We start from the raw sequence: 21,930 nt of genomic DNA, 5'->3' as shown, positions 1-21,930 counted from the left end.
TGGGCCATCTCTGCCTCCTAAGGTCCCCTGCATCACAGATGCCTGTCTTCAGTCAATCCCATTCACTCCACGTGATATCAAGAAACTTTGAAGGCACTGGATACTGCAAAGGCTATGGGCTCTGACAACATTCCAGCAATAGTACTGAAGACTTGTGCTGCAGAACCAGCTGCGCCCCTAACCAACCTGTTGCAGTACAGCTACAACACTGGCATCTACCCATCAATGTGAAAAATTGCCTAGGTATGTCCTGTGCACTAAAAGCAGGGCAAATCCAATCCAGCCAGTTACCGCCCCATAGGTTTACTCCTGATCATCAGTAAAGTAATGGAAGTGGTTGTCAACAGTGCTCTCAAGCGGCACTTGCTCTGCAATAACCTACTCGCTGATGCCCAGTTTGTGTTCCGCCAGGGCCACTCAGCTCCTGACTTCAGTACAGCCTATGTCCAAATATGGACAAAAGAGCTGAAGTCCAGAGGTGAGGTGACGGCCTCCTCAACTCAAGAGTTGAACTCGAGATTAGGAGAGAGTGACTGCCCCTGACATCAAGGCAGCATTTGACCGAGTATGGCATCAAGCAGCCCTAGCAAAACTGAAGTCAATGGGATAATAAAAGTAAAATATTGCAGATGCTGGAAATCTGAAATAACAACAGTAAGTTCTGGAAATTCTCAGCAGGTCAGGCAGCATTTGTGGAGAGAGAAGCAGAGTTAACGTTTCAGGTCTGTGACCCTTCATCAGACCTCTTGTTTCAGGTCTGTGACCTTTCATGTTAACTCTGCTTCTCTTGCCAGAGATGCTGCCTGTGTTTTTCTTATTGGAGTCAGTGAAAATCAGGGGGAAAACTATCTGCTGGTTGGAGTCATATCTAGCAGAAAGGAAGATGGTTGTGGTTATTGGAGGTCAATCACTTCAGTCCCAGGACATCACCGCAGGAGTTCCTCAGGGTAGTGTCCTGGGACCAACCATCTTCAACTGCTTCATCAATGACCTTCAGTCCATTATAAGGTCAGAAGTGGGGATGTTCGCTGCTGATTACACCGTGTTCAGCACCAGTCTGATACTGAAGCAGCCCGTGTCCATGTGCAGCAAGACCTGGGCAAGGTCCAGGCTTGGGCTGATAAGTGCCAAGTAACATTTGCGCCACACAAGTGCCAGGCAATGACCATCACAAACAAGAGAATCAAACCTTCTCCCCTTGATGATCAATGGCATTACCATTGCTGAATCCCCCACTATCCTGGGGGTTACCATTGACCAGAAGCTGAACTGGAGTAGCCACATAAATGCTGTGGCTACAAGAGCAGGTCAGAGCCTGGGAATCCTGTGGTGAGTAACTCACCTCCTGTCTCCCAATGCCTGTCCACCATCTACAAGGCACAAGTCAGGAGTGCCTGGATGGGTGCAACTGCAACAACACTCAAGAAGCTTGATACCATTCAGAACAAAGCACCCCCCTTGATTGACACCCCCTTCATCACTGACACACAGTGGCAGCAGTGTGTAGCATATACATGATGCACTGCAGCAACTCACCAAGGCTTCTTCGACAGCACCTTCCAAACCAAGTCTTCTACCACCTAGAAGGACAAGGGCAGCAGACGCATAGGAACACCTTCACCTGCAAGTTCCCCTCCAAGTCACACACCATCCTGACTTGGAACTATATCACCATTGCTTTACTGTCGCTGGGTCAAAATCCTGGAACTCCCTTCCTAGCAGCACTGTTGGTGTACCTACATCCCAAGGACTGCAGCGGTTCAAGAAAGCAGCTCACCCCCACCTTCCAGAGGGCAATTAGGGATGGGCAACAGTTGCTGGCCCAGCCAGCAACACCCACATTCCCCAAATGAATTTCAAAAAAGATAAAGTGAAGGAAGTGGCCATGAAGAAAAGGTGCAAGGATGTGAGGAAAGAAATGAGTGGTTCGGAGATAGGGCAAGGATTTCTAAGATGGAGACTAAAATAATTTAAAATAAGGACATGTCCAATTCGGCAACCGATAGATAAAAGAGGGAGGATACCTCAGGGAGAAACGAGGGGTGAGGGAGAAGGAATAAATGAAGATTTTAAGGGCAAGGCAAAGGGGTGGTAGCAGGTGAGATGCTTGATATGAGAAACAGATGCCAGCGGAGGCGAAACACTACGATGTGACTTTTAGGGTTGTGGAAGGTTGATCTGTTGGCAAATCCCAAGGGGATAGTTGTGGGTGGAGTGAGCAGGACAGGAAGGAAGTTGGCAATGTTGGCTCCCAGCAGGCACACTGGGTGGGAAAATGAAGGAGGAAAAGTGTTGGTCAGGGGAGAAATGAAAGAGCGACAGTGTAAGACAGGAGGGAAAGACCCGAGAGAACCTAAGAGGAAACAAAAGAGAAATCTGTCGTGGTCGCCAAAACATGTATGCAAATGGAAGTGGTGGGAATTTGGATTGCATAAGCATGGCAGCAGCAAGAGAAATGTTCTGGTCATAAACATAGCACCATCCTCCATATTCCAGGTACACTGTATCAGATGGCTTTAAAAATGTTTGTGTAGTTTTTTAACAAAACTATTACCCCATGTGAGCAATGCTTCACTGAACGTAGGAACATAAGAAGACCATTGAGTTCCTTGCATCTGTTCCAGCATTTAATTAGATCTGTAAATTAACTGCAATAAACCAACTTTGATCCATACCACTCGATCAACAACCTCAAGTACTAAAGCACTCTACAAAAGAGGACAGTGGCGTAGTGATAATTTGACTGGACTAGTAATCCAGAGGTCCTGACTAATGCTTTGGGGACACCAGTTCAAATCTCACCATGGCAGCTGGTATTTAAATTCTGTTTGTTACGACCGAGGTGGGAGGAGTGCACTGTCTTTTCCAGTTCCACTTCGCCACAGGTCATAAAATATATTTTTATGTTTACCCAGTTACTGATGTGATCAATCATATACTGTATTCTTTATCCCAGAGTAAAATGCATCAAACAGGTTTCTTTAATAAACAACAAAATTATCAGTTTACTATAAAACAAGACATAACAAGCAATAAAGCAAAGCATTAACACACAGATTGAAATATGAAAGTTCCCTTTTACCTTATCTCCTCACACGCACACACACACACACACACACACCGGTTAACTGAAAAATAGAGATTTCTTTTTTTGAGAGCTCTGTTATTTAAAAAAAAAAGTCAAAGAATACTTTGGCCAAATACTTGCTAATACTTGAAGAAATAAAAGAGAAGATATGCAAAGATGTCAGTTATCCCTTTTTGGTTTAGCGTCCTAAATAAGCATAGATGGCTGTTCCTGGGATCTTTCTAGAACAGTACTTTTCAGGCGATGTTGAAGATCAGTTTGGCAGGCTTTCCAGGAGAAATGTGGCATCAGGCGTTTCTGGCAGGCTTTTCAGGACATCAGGACACAAGGAATCTGCAAAGGGATATAGATAGGTTAAGTGAGTGGACAAAAATTTGGCAGATGGTGTTCAGTGTGGGAAAGTGTGAGGCAATCCACTTTGGTAGGAAGAATAAAAAGGGTGATTATTATTTAGATGAAGAAAGACTACAAAATACTGCAGTACAGAGGGATCTGGATGTTCTTGTGCATGAAACACAAAAGGTTAGCATGCAGGTGCAGCAAGTAATTAGGAAGGCAAATGGAATTTTGGCCTTTATTGTTAGGGAGTCAGAGTTTAAATATAGGGAAGTCCTGTTACAATTGTACAGGCTGTCGGTGAGGCCACACCCTGAGTACTGCTTACAGTTTTGGTCCCCATATTTAAAGAAGGATATACTAGCATTGGAGGCAGTTCAGAAAAGGTTCACTAGGCTGATTCCTGGGATGAAGGGGTTGTCTTATCAAGAACCGCTAAACAGGTTAGGCCTTTATTCACTGGAGTTTAGAAGAATGACAGGTGATCTTATCAAAACATATAAGATTTTAAGGGGGCTCAACAGGGTAGATGTTGAGCGGATGTTTCCACTAGTGGGGGAGTCTCGAACTAGGGCATAGAATTACAGAATAAGGGATCACACATTTAAAACTGAGATGCGAAGGAATTTCTTCTCTCAGAGGGTGGTGAATTTCTGGAATTCTCTGCCTCAGAGAGTTGTGGAGGCTAGGTCACTAAATGTATTTAAGACGGAGGTAGATAGATTTTTGAAATCTCGGGGAGTCGAGGGTTAGGCAGAACAGGCCTGAAAGAAAAGTTGAGGATGGGGACAGATCAGCCATGATCTATTGAATGGCGGGGCAGGCTTGAGGGGCTGAATGGGCTACTCCTGCTCCTATTTCTTATGTTCTTATGCAGCATCAATTTCTCTATTTCGTACACTTGATTCTCAGTAGGTTCTCAAAGAGATGGAAGAGGGTGCTGATGGTGGCTTTTCAAAGAGATGAACAAGGCTATGCTGGGAAGACTGCTGTCTTGGCAGGTTTTCTCCAACTGCTTTCAAAATAATTCACATCCCAACACACTGTCCAAAGCAAAACCAAGAACAACATCTCAAGAGTCAAGCCTCCTGACCCCTATAAATCTTGACCTGTCAGCTCTCTGGAAACATCTTCCCCAAGTCAAAAAGCCCCAGCTGGATATTTATCTGAAGACAGGTGACTTCCAGTAAATGTTATTTTCAAACAAGGCCTCTCAGTGTAGTTTCAATGACCCCAGTGAAAAAATAATCCATGGAATCCTTTTCAGTTTTTCCAAATAAAACAATGTCCAGAATTTTAAAATACATGAGTCCTCAAAACAAAAAAATACTTAACAAAAAAATATAGAAGCACTGTCATAACACCTCCATTCTTGGAGGAATGAAACACCATTTTTAAATGTGTTTCACGACAAAGAGTGGGGAAAAAACAGGAGATGAAAAATATTTTAAAACACATTTTCAAACTCATATATGTAGCTATTACAGTTCTGCTTTGTACCCTCTTTGCACTCAGATAACTCAAAGCAAAGTTAAATTCGAGATAAAGCACCTGCAATTACATTGTTTTTGCCCGTAATGTGGATAATCTTTAAGTGATAAGGTTGCAATAGAAAACTCCATCAGAATGGTCTGGCGTTCTGGGTTTTGAATTTTTCCATGAAGGCTAGGGGTTTATGATCAGTATGTACCAGTGTCTTTCTAGTCATGGTGGATATAGACCTCAAAATGCTTCAAGAGTTGGTAATAAGCGTGGGGTTTCTTTTTTCCACTGTTGAATATCTTCCTTGGTGTTGATTTAGCTTTTTGGAAAAGTATCCCACTGGCCTTTCTATGCCTGATTCATCGTCTTGTAACAAGACTGCACCGACCCCCAGGTCACGAGCATCAATTGCTACCTTGAAGGGCTTAGTGCAATTTGGAGCAGCCAACACTGTTTCATTAATGAAAATGGCTTTCAGCCTTTGAAAAGATGCTTGGTTTTCTTTTTGTAGCAAATCTATCAGTGGAGCAGTACAAAATTTTGGTACAAACTTGTGGTAGAAACCACACATCTCCAAGAACCTCATGATTTCTCACTTAGTCCTGGGGCTGGGAACTCCACCAATGCTTGTACTTTTGCTGTTCCTGGTAAAACTTGTCCTTGCCCTACTACATGCCCAAAGTAGGTTACACTGGCTTTTGCAAATTCACTTTTGGCAAGGTCCTTCCAAGTCTCACAGTATACCAGCACATCATCAAGGTAAACTGCACAGTTAGGAACACTGGCTCCCACTTGGTTCATTGGACTCTGAAATGTGGCTGGGGCATTCTTTAGCCCAAATGGCATCACTCGACATTGGAAAAGACCGGCTGGTGTGACAAAGACCGATAGTTCTTACTCTTGGGGTGTTAAAGGAACCTGCAGGTATCCCTTAAATCTATTTTTGTAAGCACTAACAGGACTGGGTTCAGTTAGGTGGTTTTCCAGCATGTATTGGATTTCGGCTTTTACCTGACCCTGTTTCTCTGGACATAAGCGATAAGGATGCTGTTTTATAGGAAAGGATTCCCCTATATTCACATCATGTATGACTAAGGTTGTATATCCTGGTTTGTCGCGACAGACGCTTTCAAATCCCGTGAGTAATCTTGTTGGGTCTTCTCGTTGTTCTGCATCTAAATAAGAAAGCGTAGTGCCCAATCTCCCTAACGATTCTGTGTTAGCTAACTGGATAGTAGGAGGTTCAATTTGAGAATTGTCTAGGCCTCCTCCTGCCTCAATTTTCATCCTTCACTGTCCTTACTACCTGACATAACTGTGCTTTCCTATCCTTCTCCCAGCGATGATATTGTTTCAACGTATTGATATGACACAACCGATTCTTTTTCTGGCGAACTGGGGTGTCAATCAAATAATTTACTTCACCAATTCTCTTGAGCGCTTTATATGGACCACTGAACCGTGCTTTCAGTGGTTCACCCTGTAAAAGCAGTAATATGAACACTTCATGCCCTGGTTGAAATGTTCAGGACTTGGCGTGCTTGTTTGCACATTTCTTCATGGTGGTTTGGGAAGCTGTAAGGTGTTCCTGAGCCACTTTGCAGGCTCTCGTGAGCTGTTCCCAGAACATGGATACATAATCTAACATTCGTCCCTCTGTTCTGAAAAACCTTTCTTAAATTAGTTTTAGAGGACTTCCTATCCCATGTCCATAAGCTAATTTAAAAGGACTAAAACCAGTAGACTCATTAGCCAAGTCCTAAAGGACATAGCTGCTAGACTGGGTCTGCAGCAGGTGGTGAGGGAACCAACAAGAGGGAAAAACATACTTGACCTCGTCCTCATCTATCTGCCTGCTGCAGATGCATCTGTCCATGACAGTATTGGTAGAATTGACCACTGCACAGTCCTTGTGGAGACGAAGTCCCGCCTTCACATTGAGGATACCCTCCATCGTGTTGTGTGGCAGTATGACCGTGCTAAATGGGATAGGTTTAGAACAGATCTAACAATGCAAAACTGGGCATCCATGAGGCACTGTGGCCCATCAGCAGCAGCAGAATTGTACTCGACCACAATCTGTTACCTCATGTCCTGGCATGTCCCCCACTCTACCATTACCATCAAGCCAGGAGACCAATCCTGGTTCATTGAAGAGTGCAGGAGGACAAGCCAGGAGCAGCACCAGGCATACCTCAAAATGAGGTGTCAACCTGATGAAGCTACAACAGAGGGCTAACCACATGCCAAACTGCCTAAGCAGCATGCGATAGACAGAGCTAAGTGATCCCATAATCAACGGATAAGATCTAAGCTCTGCAGTCCTGCCACATCCAGCCGTGAATGGTAGTGGACAATTAAATAACTAACTGGAGGAGGTGGCTCCACAAATATCCCCATCCTCAATGATGGGGGAGCCCAGCACATCAGTGCAAAAGATAAGGCAGAAACATTTTGCAACTTCTTCAGCCAGAAGTGCCGAGTTGATGATCCATCTCAGTCTGCTCCTGAAGTCGCCAGCATCACAGATGCCAGACTTCAGCCAATTGGATTCACTCTGCGCGATATCAAGAAACGACTGAAGGCACTGGGTACTGCGAAGGCTATGGGCCCTGACAATATTCCAGCAATAGTACTGAAGACCTGTGTTCCAGAACTTGCCACGCCCTTAGCCAAGCTGTTCCAGTATAGCTACAACACTGGCATCTACCCGGCAATGTGGAAAATTGCCCAGGTATGTCCTGTACACAAAAAGCAGGACAAGCCCAACCCGGCCAATTACCGCCCCATCAGTCTACTCTCAATCATCAGTAAAGTGTTGGAAGGTGTCATCAACAGTGCTATCAAACAGCACTTGCTTAGCAGTAACCTGCTCAATGATGCTCAGTTTGGATTCCGCCAGGGCCACTCAGCTCCTGACCTAGATAGGTACACCCACAGTGCTGTTGGGAAGGGAGTTCCAGGAATTTGAGCCAGCGACAGTGAAGGAACGGCGGCGATGTAGTTCCAAGTCAGGGTGGTGTGTGACTTGGAGGGGAACGGACAGGTGGTAGTGTTTCCATGCATTTGCTGCCCTTGTCCTTCTAGTTGGTTGAGGTCGTGGGTTTGGAAGGTGCTGTCGAAGGAGCCTTGGTGTGTTGCTGCAGTGCATCTTGTAGATGGGACACACTACTGCCATTGAGCGTTGGTGGTGGAGGGAGTGAATGTTTGTGAATGAGGTGCCAGTCAGTTGGGCTGCTTTGTCTTGGATGGTGTCGAGCTTCTTGAGTGTTGTTGGAGCTGCCCCCATCCAGGCAAGTGAAGAGTATTCCTTCACACTCCTGACTTGTGCCTTTATAGATGGTGGACAGGCTTTGGGAGGTCAGGAGATGAGTTACTCGCCGCAGGATTCCTAGCCTTTGACCTGCTCTTGTAGCCATGGTATTTATATGGCTACTCCAGTTCAGTTTCTATTCAATGGTAGCCCCTAGGACGTTGATCGTGGGGGATTCAGCGATTGTAATGCCATTGAATGTCAAGGGGAGATGGTTAGATTCCTTCTCGTTGGAGATGGTCATTGCCTGGCACTTGTGTGGCTCGAATGTTACTTGCCACTTATCAGCTCAAGCCTGAATATTGCCCCGATCCTGCTGCATTTCTACACGGACTGCTTCAGTATCTGAGGAGTCACGAATGCCGCTGAACATCGTGCAATCATCAGCGAACATCCCCCCCCTTCTGACCTTATGATTGAAGGAAGGTAATTGATGAAGCAGCTGAAGATGGTTGGGCCGAGGGCACTACCCTGAGGAGCTCCTGCAGTGATGTCCTGGAGCTCAGATGATTGACCTCCAACAACCCCAACCATCTTCCTTTGCGCTAGGTATGACTTCAACCAGCGGAGAGTTTTCTGCCTCATTCCCATTGACAACCCTCTGAGGTACAGAATTCCAAAGATTCATACTCCTTTGAGTGAAGTAATCTTTCCTCATCTCCGTCCTAAATGATCGGTCCCTTATTCTGAGATTGTGCCCGTGTGTTAGATTCACTCCCGTGTCTACCGTATACAGCCCCTTAAGAATCTTGTATGTTTCAGTGAGATCACCTCTCATTCTTCTAAACTCTGAATATAGGCCCTATCTACTCAGCCTGTCATCGTAGGACAACCCCCTCATCCCAGGTACCAATTTAATGAACCTTCTCTGTACCACCTCCAATGCAAGTATATCCTTAAATGTGAAGATCAAAAGTACTCCAGATGTGGTCTCGCCAAAACTTTGTACAATTGTAGCAAGATGTCTTTATTCCTGTACTCCAATCCCCTTGCAATAAAGGCCAACGTGCCATTTGTCTTCCTAATTGCTTGCCGTACCTGCATGCTAACGTTTGGCATTCCTTGTACAGGAACACCCAATTCTCTTTGAACATCAACACTTCGAGGTTTCCCACCTTTTTAAAAAAAAAAATTGGTTTACTATTCTTACGACCAAAGTGAATAACTTCACACTTCCCTACATTATGCTCCATCTGCCATCTTGTTGCCCACTCACTTAACCTGTCTATATCTCTTTGCAGCCTCTTTGTTTCATCCCCACAGCTTGCCTTTCTACCTACCTTTGTATCATCAGTAAACTTAGATACATTACTCTCTGTCTCTTCATCCAAGTCATTAATATAGCTTGTAAATAGCTTAGGCCCCAGCACTGATCCTTGTGGCACTCCCTTATTTACTGCCTGCCAACTTGAAAATGCCCTGTTTATGCCCAATGTTTGATTCCTGCCCATTAACCAATCCTCTATCCAGGCTAATATATTATCCCTAACTCCATGAGCCTATTAACCTTTTTATGTGGCACCTTATCGCTTTGTCTTTTGGAAATCCAGGTATATTACAGCTATTGGTTTCCCTTTATCTACCCTATTAGTTACATCCTCAAAAAATTCTAATCAATTTGTCAAACAGGATTTCCCTTTAGTAAAACCATGTTGACTTGTTCTAATCATACTCTGCTTTTCTAAGTGCATTGTTGAGACTTTCTTAATAATCGATTCCCAACAACTGATCGGCTAACTGGCCTATAGTTCCCTGTTTTCTCTCTCCCTCCTTTCTTGAAAAGTGGTGTAACATTTGCCAACTTCTAATCAAATGGCACTATTCCCGAATCTTAGCAGTTTTGGAAAATCATAGCTAGCGCATCCAACATCTCTGCAGCTGTCTCTTTTAGAACCCTAGGGTGTAGAGGTCCAGGAGATTTGTCAGATTTTAGTCTGTTAAGTTTCTGCAATACCTTTTCTTTGCTGGTGTTAATTTCCTTAATTCCCTTGTTTTTTTAGCCCCAAGGTTACTGTCTTTCTGGTATGAAACTTATGTCTTCCACAGTGAGGTCAGCCACAAAATATTTCTTCAATGCCTCTGCCATTTCCTCATTCCCCATGATAATTTCTCCTCTCTGTACTAAGGCACTGATTACTTCAGCTACTCTCTTCCTTTTTTTATACCTATAAAAACTCTTACAATCAATTTTTATATTGCTGGCTAGATTATTCTGATTTTATTTTTTCCTTTTTTATCAACTTTTTGATGGCCTTTTCCTGATTTGTAAAATACTTCCAAACCTCAGACTTGCTACTTTTTTTTTGCGACATGTAAGTCTCTTCTTTTAATCTAATACTATCCTTAACTTCCTGAGTGAGCCACGGGTGGGTCTTATGGAGTCATAGAGCTATACAGCACAGAAACAGACCCTTCGGCCCACCGTGTCCATGCCGGCCATCAAGCCTATCTATTCTAATCCCATTTTCCAGCACTTGGTCCGTAGCCTTGTATACTAAGACGTTCCAAGTGCTCATCTAAATACTGACTAAATGTTGTGAGGGTTCCTGCGTCTACTATCCCTTCAGGCCGTGTCTTCCAGATTCCAAACACCCACTGGGTGAAAATATTTTCCTCAACTTCCTTCTAATCCTCCTTCCCCTTACCTTAAATGTATGCCGTCTGGTTATTGACACCTCCGCTAAGGGAAAAAGTTTCTTCCTATCTATGCCTCTCATAATTTTGTATAGCTCAATCATGTCCCCCCTCAGCCTTCTCTGCTCTAAGGAAAACAACCCTCGCCTTTTCGGTCTCTCTTCATAGCTAAAACGCACCAGCCCAGGCAACATCCTGGTAAATCTCCTCTGCACCCTCCCCAGTGCAGTCACATCCTTCCTATAGTGTGACAACCAGAACTGTACTCCAGCTGTGGCCTAACTAGCATTTTGTACAGCTCCATCATAAACTCCCTGCTGCCTTCAGTGATCTATGGACAAGTACACCAAGGTCCCTCTGACCTTCTGTACTTCGTAGGGTCCTACCATCCATTGTATATTCTCTTGCCTTGTTAGTCCTCCCAAAATACACCGCCTCACAATTCTCAGGATTAAATTCCATTTGCCACAGCTCTGCCCATCTTACCAGCCCATCTATAGTGTCCTGTAATCTAAGGCTTTCCTCCTCACTATTTACGTCACCATCAATTTTCATGTCATCTGTGAACTTACTGATCATACCTCCTATATTCTCGTCTAAATCGTTAATGTACACTACAAACAGCAAGGGTCCCAGCACTGGTCCCTGCGGTACACCACTGGTCATAGGCTTCCAATCGCAAAAACAGCCCTTGACCATCACCCTCTGCCTCCTGCCACTAAGCCAATTTTGGATCCAATTTACCAAATTGCCCTGGATTCCATGGGCTCTTAGCTTCTTGACCAATCTCTCATGCGGGACCTCCTCAAAAGCCTTACTGAAATCCCTGTAGATTACATCAACTGCTTTACCCTCATCTACACACCCAGTCACCTCCTCAAAAAATTCAATCAAGTTGGTTAGACATGATCTCCCCCGACAAAGTGGAGATTAATCCTCTCCCTCAGAATTTTTTCCAATAGTTTCCCTACCACTGGTGTTAGACTCACTGGCCTATACTTACCTGGTTTATCTCTACTACCCTTCTTGAGTAATGGTACCAGATTCACTGTCCTCCAGTCCTCTGGGACATCTCCTGTGGCCAGAGAGGATTTGAAAATTTGTGTCAGAGCCCCTGCAATCTCCTCCCTTGCCTCACATAGGAGCCTGGGATACATCTCATCTGGGCCAGCGGATTTATCCATTTTTAAGCCCTCTGAAACCGCTAATACCTCCTCCCTTTCAATGCTAATTTATTTTTTATTTATTTAGAGATACAGCACTGAAACAGGCCCTTCGGCCCATCGCGTCTGTGCCGACCATCAACCACCCATTTATACTAATCCTACATTAATCCCATTACCCTCTCGCATCCCCACCACCTACCTATACTAGGGGCAATTTATAATGGGCAATTTACCTATCAACCTGCAAGTCTTTGGCTGTGGGAAGAAACCGGAGCAGCCGGCGAAAACCCATGCGGTCACAGGGAGAACTTGCAAACTCCGCACGGGCAGTACCCAGAATCGAACACGGGTCGCTGGAGCTGTGAGGCTGAGCTGCTAACCACTGTGCCACCCATTCAGGTATATCACAATCCCCCTTCCTCATCTCTACACCTACATCATCCTTCTCCATAGTGAACACAGATGAAAAATTATCATTTAAAACCTCAGCTATGTCCTCCAGCTCCACACACACATTGCCACTTTGGTCCTTAATGAGCCCTACTCTTTTCCTGGTTATCTTCTTGCCCTTAATGTACTTATAAAACGCCTTGGGATTTTCCTTTATCTTGCCCACCAGTGTTTTTTCATGCCCCCCTTCGCTCTCCTGATTACTTTTTTAAGTACCCCCATACACTTTCTATACTCCACTCGGGCCTCTGCTGTTTTCAGTCCTCTGAATCTGCCATAAGGCTTTTTATTTTACTTATCCAATCCTCTATATCCCTTGACATTCAGGGTTCCCTGGACTTGTTGGTCCTATCCTTCACCTTTACAGGAACATGTCAGCCCTGAACTTTCACTTTTTTTTGAATGACTCCCACTGGTCTGATGTAGACTTTCCTACAAGTAGCTGCTCCCAGTCCACTTTGGCCAGATCCTGTTTTATCAATATTGAAATCTGCCTTCCCCCAGTTCAGTACCTTTATTTGCGGTCCATCTTTGTCCTTTTCAATAACTACCTTAAATGTTAGAGTTATGGTCACTATCCCTGAAATGCTCTCCCACTGACACTTCTACCACTTGTCCGGCTTCATCCCCTAAGATTAGGTCCAGTACTGCCCCTTCTCTTGTAGGGCTTTCTATATGCTGGCTCAAAAAGCTCTCCTGGATGCACTTTGAGAATTCCACCCCCTCTAAGTCTTTTGTTCTAAGACTATCCCAGTTAATATTGGGAAAGTTGAAATCCCCTGCTATTATTACCCTATTATTTTTACACCTCTCTGAGATTTGCTATCTGCTCCCCTATCTCTCCATGACTGTTTGTTTGGAGGCCTTTGGTACACTCCCAGCAAAGTGATGGCCCCCTTTTTGTTTTTAAGTTCTACCCATATGGCCTCATTTGAGGAACCTTCTAAGATATCATCCTCCTTACTGCAGTAATTGACTCCTTGATCAATAGTGCAGTGCCACCTCCTCTTTTGCCCCCTCCCCTGTCATGCCTGAAGATTCTATACCCTGGAATATTGAGCTGCCAGTCCTGTCCCTCCCTCAACCATGTCTCTGTTATAGCAATAATATCATATTCCCATGTGCTAATCAATGCCCTCAATTCATCTGCCTTACTAGTAAGACTCCTTGTGTTAAAATAGATGCAATCCAGCCTTGCGTTTTTCACTTGTCTTAACAGGTCTATCTTTGCTCTGCCTTCCAGACTGACTCAGTTTCTCTTCTATATTTGATTGTACATCACCCCCTACTGTGCCTCTACTCTGTATCCCACCCCCCTGCCAAATTAGTTTAACCCCCCCCACCAGCACTAGCAAACCTCCCAGCAAGGATGTTGGCCCCATTCTGGTTCAAGTGCAACCCGTCCAACTTGTACAGGTCCCACCTTCGCCAGAAACAGACCCGGTGATCCAGGAAACTAAAGCTCTCCCTCCTACACCATCCCCTTAGCCACGCATTCATCTGCTCTATCCTCCTATTCCTATACTCACTAGCACGTGACACCGGAAGTAATCCAGAGATTACAACCTTTGAGGTCCTGCTTTTTAATCTAGCTCCCTAAATTCTTGTTGCAGGATCTCATCCCTCTTTCTATCTGTCGTTGGTACCAATTTGAACCATGACCTCTGACTGTTCACCCTTCCCCTTCTGAATGTCCTGCAGCCACTCCGTGACATCCTTGACCTGAGCACCAGGGATGCAACATACCATCCTGGAGTCACGTTTGCAGCCACAGAAACGCCTACCTGTACCCCGATGATAGACTCCCCTATCACTATAGCTCTCCCGCTCCTTTTCCTTCCCTCCTGTGCAGCTGAGCCACCTGTGATGCCACAGGTCCTTGGTTCTTGCTGCATTCCCCTGAGAAGCTATCTCCCCCCACAGTTTCCAAAGCAGAAAATCTGTTAGATAGGGAGATGGATCCAGGGAACTCCTGCACTACCTGCCTAGTTCTTCTACTCTGCCTGGCGGTCACCCATTGCCTTTCTGCCTGAGCAGTCTTTACCTACAGTGTGACCACCTCCCTGTATGTGCTCGCCACAATGATCTCAGCCTAGCGGATGCTGCATAGTGTTCCCAGCTGACGCTCCAGATCCGAAAAATGGATTTCGAGTAGCTGCAGCTGGAAATATTTCTTCCACACTTGTTCGTCCTGGACACTGGAGGTGTCCCTGACTTCTCGCATTGCACAGGAGGAGCACTCCACGCTGCCGAGTTCCCCTGCCATGACTTACCCTTAAATTACTCCCTTGAATTACTCAAACAATTAGAGATTATTTACACTAGGGACCTTGATTTCCTAAAAAAAAAAACCTACTTGTATATTAAAAAAACTGTCGACCTTCCCTTCCTCTTTACTTTCGTTACTAACCCAGTTATTTACAGATACTCCCTCACAGCAGTTACTCACCAACCAGTCACCTTGCAGCTTTCCTGTGATGTCACTGTTAGATTTTTTTTTTTTTTTTTTTGTTTTTTGTTTTTTGTTTTTGTTTTTGTTTTCCAATGTCAAACTCAGTCAGCGCGCGCCAACTCTTGAAGAGGTCCGACTGCTCTCCACTCCTGAAGGTCTTGCTTGCTGAGTTTTCTTTTTTCAGTTGAATGTATTTTTGTTGCATATCTTGAAATGTTTCTTTAAAGCTTTCCCACTGTTCATTTATTTTTTAGTCTATTTACCCAGTTTACCTTTAGCCAGTTCCCCCCTGATAATTGGCTTTGTTTAAGTTTAAGATTCTAGTTTGTGATTCGAGCATGGCACTTTCAAACTTTACCTGGAATTCAATGGCATGGATGAGGGTTTCAGCAGCAGATGAGTTGAGGCAGAGGTGCAGTCGGGCGATGTTACAGAAGTGGAAGTAGGCAGTCTTGGTGATGGAGTACATCTGTGATCAGAAGCTCATCTTGGTGTCAAATACAGCACCAAGGTTGTGAGCAGTCTGGTTCAGCCTCAGGCCGTTGCGAGGGAGAGGGATAGAATCAGTGACCAGGGAATAGTTTATGATTGGGACCGAAGACGATGCCTTTTGTCTTCCCGATATTTAATCGGAGGAAATTTCTGCTCATCCAATACTGGGTAATAAGCAAGCAGTGTGAAAATCGGACCGTGGAGGGATTGAGAGAGATGGGGATGAAATAGAATTGAGTGTCATCACTTGAAAACACATCAGGTTCCATGTGTATGCTGATGTCGTTGAGGGGCAGCGTGTAGATGAGAATGGGGGCCAAGCATCGATCCTTGTCAGACTCCAGAGGTAACGGAATGAGAAGAGAAGCAATTGCGGGTGATTCTCAAGCTATGATTCAATAGATAAGAATGGAACCAGGTGAGTGCAGTCCCACCCAGCTGGACAACAGAGCAGCGGCATTGGCAGAAGGAGGAGGAGATTGTTTACAATGGTCACAGTCACGCAAGATGTAAATTGTAACCTTGATAAGGGCCCTTTAATACTGTGGTGGGTGTGGAAATCTGAATTGTGGGAAAAATGGGCATGAATTTGGGAGGTGACAACATGTTCAAGGACTTTGGAGAGGAAAGGGAGGTTGGAAATTTGGCCACAGGACCTCAGAAGAGGAAACTGTTACCATCAGCTCACATGGGGGCCAGGACGGGAAGTTGGGTGGTCAGCATTTTGGTGGCAATAGGGTCAAGGGAGCAGGAGGTGGGTCGCATGAACAAGATGAGCTTGGAGAGAGCATGATGGAACGTAGAGAATCTAGAACAAGATGTGAGATGAGGGCTAGGGCAGGGGGGAAATCTTAGGGGAAGTTTGGCAGTTATAAGAATTTGAGGAAGAGCTTTTCAGAGACAGATGCAGAAGGAAATTTGGTTGGGAGTAACATACCCTTTAATTTTTTCTTTGGAGTGTCTGGGCAATTTAAGTGCTTCACCCCTTCAAATTCTTTTGCGTGGCTGTATACGTGTAATCAGTTAAAGGGGGCGACTTATGCACGGCCTGCAGGGAACATTTGGGTTGCTGAGCGGTTGCGCAACTTCGAGGGAGCATTGGTTGGGAGTGGAATGGGGAATGTGAGTGGGGAGGGATATAAGAATATGATCAGAGATTACCTTATCTGTCATTGACACAATTTACAGTGAACAATTTGCCTGCATTAGGTTTCTCAATTCCTTTGATTTTAGAACATTTCAATTAGATCAACTCAAAGCCTCCTCTTGTCTCATATCTTTATTGGAAAGAATCCATGTTGAATAGTGTAATAGATTTCATTCTCCTGTAAGGAAACAATTTTGCCATATTGTATTTGCATAGATTTATGTTTTTTTTTCAGGTTGATAAAAATGCTGCATTGGTTGCCCGCTGGAATTACTGTGCCATCAGTCAAGCCCCACTGAGGAAACCCATAGTCTCTTGTGAACTTGGCAGGTAGGAACTAAATTAGGAGAATACAGTCAATTAGGTGTATTCATCAGAATTGTTTTATTACCCAAAATACTTTTTATGGGCAAGGGATCTTTGTACACTTACTGATACCTGTCTCTGCTTCCCTGTAATTATTTTCTCGCTTTATAATTTTGGGCCAGAGATTTTGATATTTCTCTAGCAATGGTGGCAGGAGTGGGAGTGCTGCTCACAGGGCATTGAACTATTTATATTTTCACAAATGAGAGAAGCTGAGGATGTCCCAGGCTGCTGCTGAGGAATTTTAAAACGTAACACAGGATTAAATGAGGCAGGTGTCAAACTTTCAAAGGTGAGCAAAGGCAATGGAGGTTTTTTTGAAGATGAGTCTCTGCAGTCACACTCTTAAGTATGGCACAGGAGCAGCAATAGAATTTTTGTTTGAGAAAATGGTCTTCAATTTTTCAGCAGCTGAAAGGTTGCCACCTCTTCAAAATTCCAAGCCCTGCTTAATTAATTTCCAGCTCTAGTTTGGCCCAACTTCCCCAACAAAGGCTCAGGAGCTTTTGCCTAACGTGTCGAAAGTCAGCCAAGGTCAGAGGTATCCATGGTGGGTCGAAGTAATTCCCCTAAATTGAAAATCTAGGCTTTTGTGTTTTCCTTTGATCTGGAAGCTAATGTGATACAAAGGATGAAGATGTGCTTGAGTTTGTTGGGGAGCGCTGTTGGGGGACAGGTGGGTGGGCAGTGATGAAGGTTGGCTAGCAGATTGTCGATGGAATCCGCGGGAAAGTAATTTGGAGGTGGCAAACTTGGAACAATTTACCTTATTCGTTCATGAGATGTGTGTGCCAATGGCAAGGGAAACACTTATTGCCCATCCCTAATTACCCTTGAGAAAGTTGTAGTGAGCTGCCTTCTTGAACTGCTGAAATCCTTGTGGTGTAGATATACTCACAGTGATATTAGGGAGGGAGTTCCAGATTTTTGACCCAGCGACAGTAAAGGAACGGACGATAAAGTTCCAAGTCAGTTTTGTGTGTGACTTGGAGGGGAGCTTGCAGATGGTGGTGATCCCAAGTGTCTGCTGTTCTTGTCTTTCTAGGTCGTAGTGGTCATGGGTCACATCTTGTGCACTGCTGCCTCTGCGCATAGGTGGTGGAAGGAGTGACTGCTAGTGTTGGGGTGCCACTCAGGTGGGCTTTTTTGTCCTGAATGGTGTTGAGCTGCTTGAGAGTTGTTGGAGTTGCATTCATCCAGGCAAGTGGGGATTATTCCAAACACTCCTGGCCTGAGCCTTGTAAATTATGGGGAATCAGAAGGTGAGTTACTTACTGCAGAATTCCCAGACTCTGACCTGCTCTTGTAGCCACTGTATTTTGGCTGATCCAGTTCAGTTTCTGGTCACTGGTAACCCCCAGGAAATTGATGGTGGAAAATTCAGCAATTGTCATGCCGTTGAATGTCAAGGGGAGATGGTTAGAGTCGGTCTTGGTGGAGATGGTCATTGCCTGGCATTTGAGTGGCACTAATGTTAATTGCCACTTATTAGCCCATGCCTAAATGTTGTCCAGGTCTTGCTGCATCTGAACACGGACTCTTCAGTATCTGCGAAACTGCAAATGGCATTGTGTACTGTGCAGTCATCAGCGAACATCTCCACTTCTCACCTTTTGATGGAGAGAAGGTCATTGAAGGAGTAGTTGAAGATGGTTGGGCCTGGGATGCTACCCTGAGAAACTCCTGCATTGATGTCCTGTGTCTGAGGTGATTGGCCTCCAACAACCACAACCACTTTCCTTTGCGCTAGGTATGAGGCGAGTTTTCCCCCTGATTCCCATTGACTTCAATTTTGCTAAGAATCCTTGATGCCACGCTCGGTCAAATGCTGCCTTGATGTCGAGGTCACTCTCCCCTCACCTCACCATTGGGTTCCAGAATCAACCCCTTGTCCTTGCCGCGGAACCTGGGCAATGAGTAATAAAGTGCTGATCAAAACAGGGTAAAGTACGGTGGGATTCTTTATGTCCTGGGCTGCTTCGGTTTCTGTGAAGGTCCATTCGGAAACTTAGAAATACTCAGCAGACGGGGCTGTGGCAAATGAGCATTTTTTAAAAATTTGTTTATGGGATGTGGGCATCGCGGGCTAGGACAGCATTTACTGCACATCCGTAATTGCCCTTGAGAAGGTGGTGGTGAACCGCCACCTTGAACCACTGCAGTCCATGTGGGGTAGGTACACCTACAGTGCTGTTAGGAAGGGAGTTCCAGGATTTTGACCGAGCGACAGTGAAGGAATGGCAATATAGTTTCAAGTCAGGATGGTGTGTGACTTGGAGGGGAACTTGCAGGTGGTGGTGATCCCATGCATTTGCTGCCCTTGTCCTTCTAGTTGGTAAAGGTCGCAGGTTTGGAAGGTGCTGTCTGAAGGAATCTTGGTGAGTTGTTGCAGTGCATCTTGTAGATGATGCTCACTGCTGCCACTGTGGGTTAGTGGTGGAGGGAGTGAATGTTTGTTGATGGAGTGCCAATGGTAGAACACGTGGAGGAAGATGTGCCCTCAACATCTGTTCTGGTGGACGAAGTCTGCAGCAGAATGAAACCCTCCAATCGTCTGGATTTCCTTGCCATTCGATTACGGTGTCGTTCTGTCAAGATATATGTGGAAGCTGGTGTGCAGTGGTTTCTCCATGCTAAAAGATATCACATGTAGGTGTCTTCCTTTCCGGGCACATCTTCCAAGCCCTTCAGCGACAGGAGCAGGATTATGCTCTCTGGAAGCTTCTAGTTTTGATCTGGAATGGAGATTGCAGTTACAAGATGGTTGTCCAGCACTTGGATGAGGCAGTGGTGCCTTTCGGCAGCTGTAACTGCAACTGAGTGGACCTCCTTTAGGATCCACTGTGTTCACTCATTATTGGGGAGGGGGCTAGAATAGGTGCCCTAACCACAGTCTGCCTCACCTCTCCAAACTGGATAGCTGTGTCCAGCGGGATCACCTTCTGCGGTAGAAACATACAAAAGACACGAGTAGTAAAGTTTGAGACCTGGAATATCAGAACCCTAATGGGCAGACCTGCGAGTGAACGCCTGGAGTGTCGTCCTGCATTTGTCTCCTGAGAAACGACAAAATGAAGAGGAAAAGCGAGAGCAACGAAAAGAACAAACCATGACCTGAACTAATAATGCACAACCAGGCATTCCACATGACAACAAACACCCTACGTGCCATAAAGTCTGTCAATCCCGAATCAGCCTCATCAGCCATTTTCGGACTGATGGAAGACAATCATCCTTGCCTGCGAGGGATAGCCAATATAATATACCTCTGGAATTTAGCTCTTTTGTCTATGTTTGGGCTAAGGCTGTAATGAGGTCTGAAGCCGAAGAGCCCTGGAGGAACCCAAACTGAGCATTAGTGAGTGGGTTAGTGCTGACTAAGTGCCACTTGATAGCACTGTTGGCGACAACTTCCATCCCTTTGCTGATGATCGAGAGTAGATGGGTGGTAATTGGCTGAATTGGATTTGTCTTGCTTTTCCGGAGTGCAAGTCTTCATAAGACAGCTGGGATGTTGTCCGAGACCAAAGCCTTTGCTGCACCCAGTGTGTTCACTCGTTTCTTGATATCATGTGAAGTGAGTCAGATTGGCTGAAGACTAGCATCTGTGATGTTGAGGTCCTCAGGAGGAGGCCAAGATAGATCATCCATTCAGCATTTCTGGTTGCAAATGATTGCAAAATACAAGGCTGAAGCATCTGCACTGACGTGCTGGGCTCCGCCATAATAGAGAATGGAGATATTTGTGGAGCCTCCATTTCCAGTTCCTTGTGTAATTGTCCATCACCATTCACAGCTGGATGTGGCAGTGCTTTAATTTGATCCATTGGTTGTGGGACTGCTTAGTGCTGTTTATACATGTTGCTTCCACTTTCTAGCATGTGTTGTAGCTTCATTTTTAGGAGTTCTTGGTGCTGCTCTTAGCATGCTCTCCTATACAACTCATTGAATCAAAGTTGGTCCCCTGGTTTGATGGTAATGGTAGAGTGAGGAATATGCTGGGCCATGAGATTACAGATTGTGGTTCAATACAAAGCTGCTGCTAATGGCATCCATGAGGAACTGTAGGCCCAGTTTTGAGCTGCAGATTCTGCAGACCTCTGATTGAAAGGCGAAAATCTGTCATCTTTTGAGGAGTATCTCTAACTGGTGTTGCCTTCCTTGGGCTAGGTTCAGAACTTACCCATTGTGACTACACCTGGGAGTTCCCCATTGCACCAGATTGGCGAAAGGACTATTAGGGATATTCAAGCAGTTACAGGCCTTTTCCAGGAATATATTGTCGTTATTGGGTGTTCCCTTTTGCTTTTTCTGGAGTTCTGTAAAACTGTGAAAATATTTGCTGGGAGGTCCTGGACTCTATTGACAGCCAAGTCTTATGGCCTTGCCAGATAATGGGCATGATTTTTTGGAGTTGGATGACTCAAATCGTGCTACTGAAATGGAATACCTAAGTAAAATGCTCTAGTGTACAAAAAAAGTAACCACTCTCGCCTCTTGAAGTTTAAGTAGCTTAGGTTTCAGGGTTCTTCCTCAATATGCACAGTTCTTTTTCATAGTTAACTCATTTTCCTCTCTTTATTACAGTCTGTTATCTGATGCTTAGCATTTGGTGTTGATGTTTTGTGTGACTGATCACTGTTTTTATTTTAGATTGTACAACAAAGATGCTGTCATCGAATATTTGTTGGACACCTCTCCAGAGAAATGCATTATAGAAACTGCAACACACATTAAGAGCCTTAAGGTGAGTCTGTTATCTGACATTAACGCATGTATGGCTGTAAAGCTGGGTCTCCATTCTTATCTGTATTTTTTTTTTAGTCCTTCATGGGATTTGGGCATCATGAGCAAGGCCAGCATTTTTTTTTATTGCTCATGAGAAGGTGGTGGTGAGTCGCCGTGTTGAACCACTGCGGTCCGTGTGGTGTAGGTACGCCCACAGTGCTGTTGGATGGGGAGTTGCAGGGTTTTGACCCAACAGTGAAGGAACAGCAATATATT

The 21,930-nt window shown here is 44.9% G+C and overlaps 1 protein-coding gene across 1 annotated transcript in view; it reads left to right on the top strand.

Annotated features, from left to right (window-relative positions):
- Positions 1–21,930, top strand: part of rtf2 (replication termination factor 2) — a 203,432-nt gene that overhangs the window by 11,081 nt on the left and 170,421 nt on the right. Inside the window, exons 2-3 of the mRNA XM_068048041.1 lie at positions 16,796–16,890; positions 21,580–21,673. Of these exons, the coding sequence (XP_067904142.1) occupies positions 16,796–16,890; positions 21,580–21,673 (189 nt within the window). The remainder of the gene's footprint in view (positions 1–16,795; positions 16,891–21,579; positions 21,674–21,930) is intronic.

The sequence above is a fragment of the Heterodontus francisci genome, chromosome 16, assembly GCF_036365525.1.
Source record: "Heterodontus francisci isolate sHetFra1 chromosome 16, sHetFra1.hap1, whole genome shotgun sequence".
Taxonomy (NCBI): Eukaryota; Metazoa; Chordata; class Chondrichthyes; order Heterodontiformes; family Heterodontidae; genus Heterodontus; species Heterodontus francisci.
The sequence above is the reverse complement of the archived record's forward strand: the minus strand, read 5'-3'. Positions and strand labels throughout refer to the sequence as shown.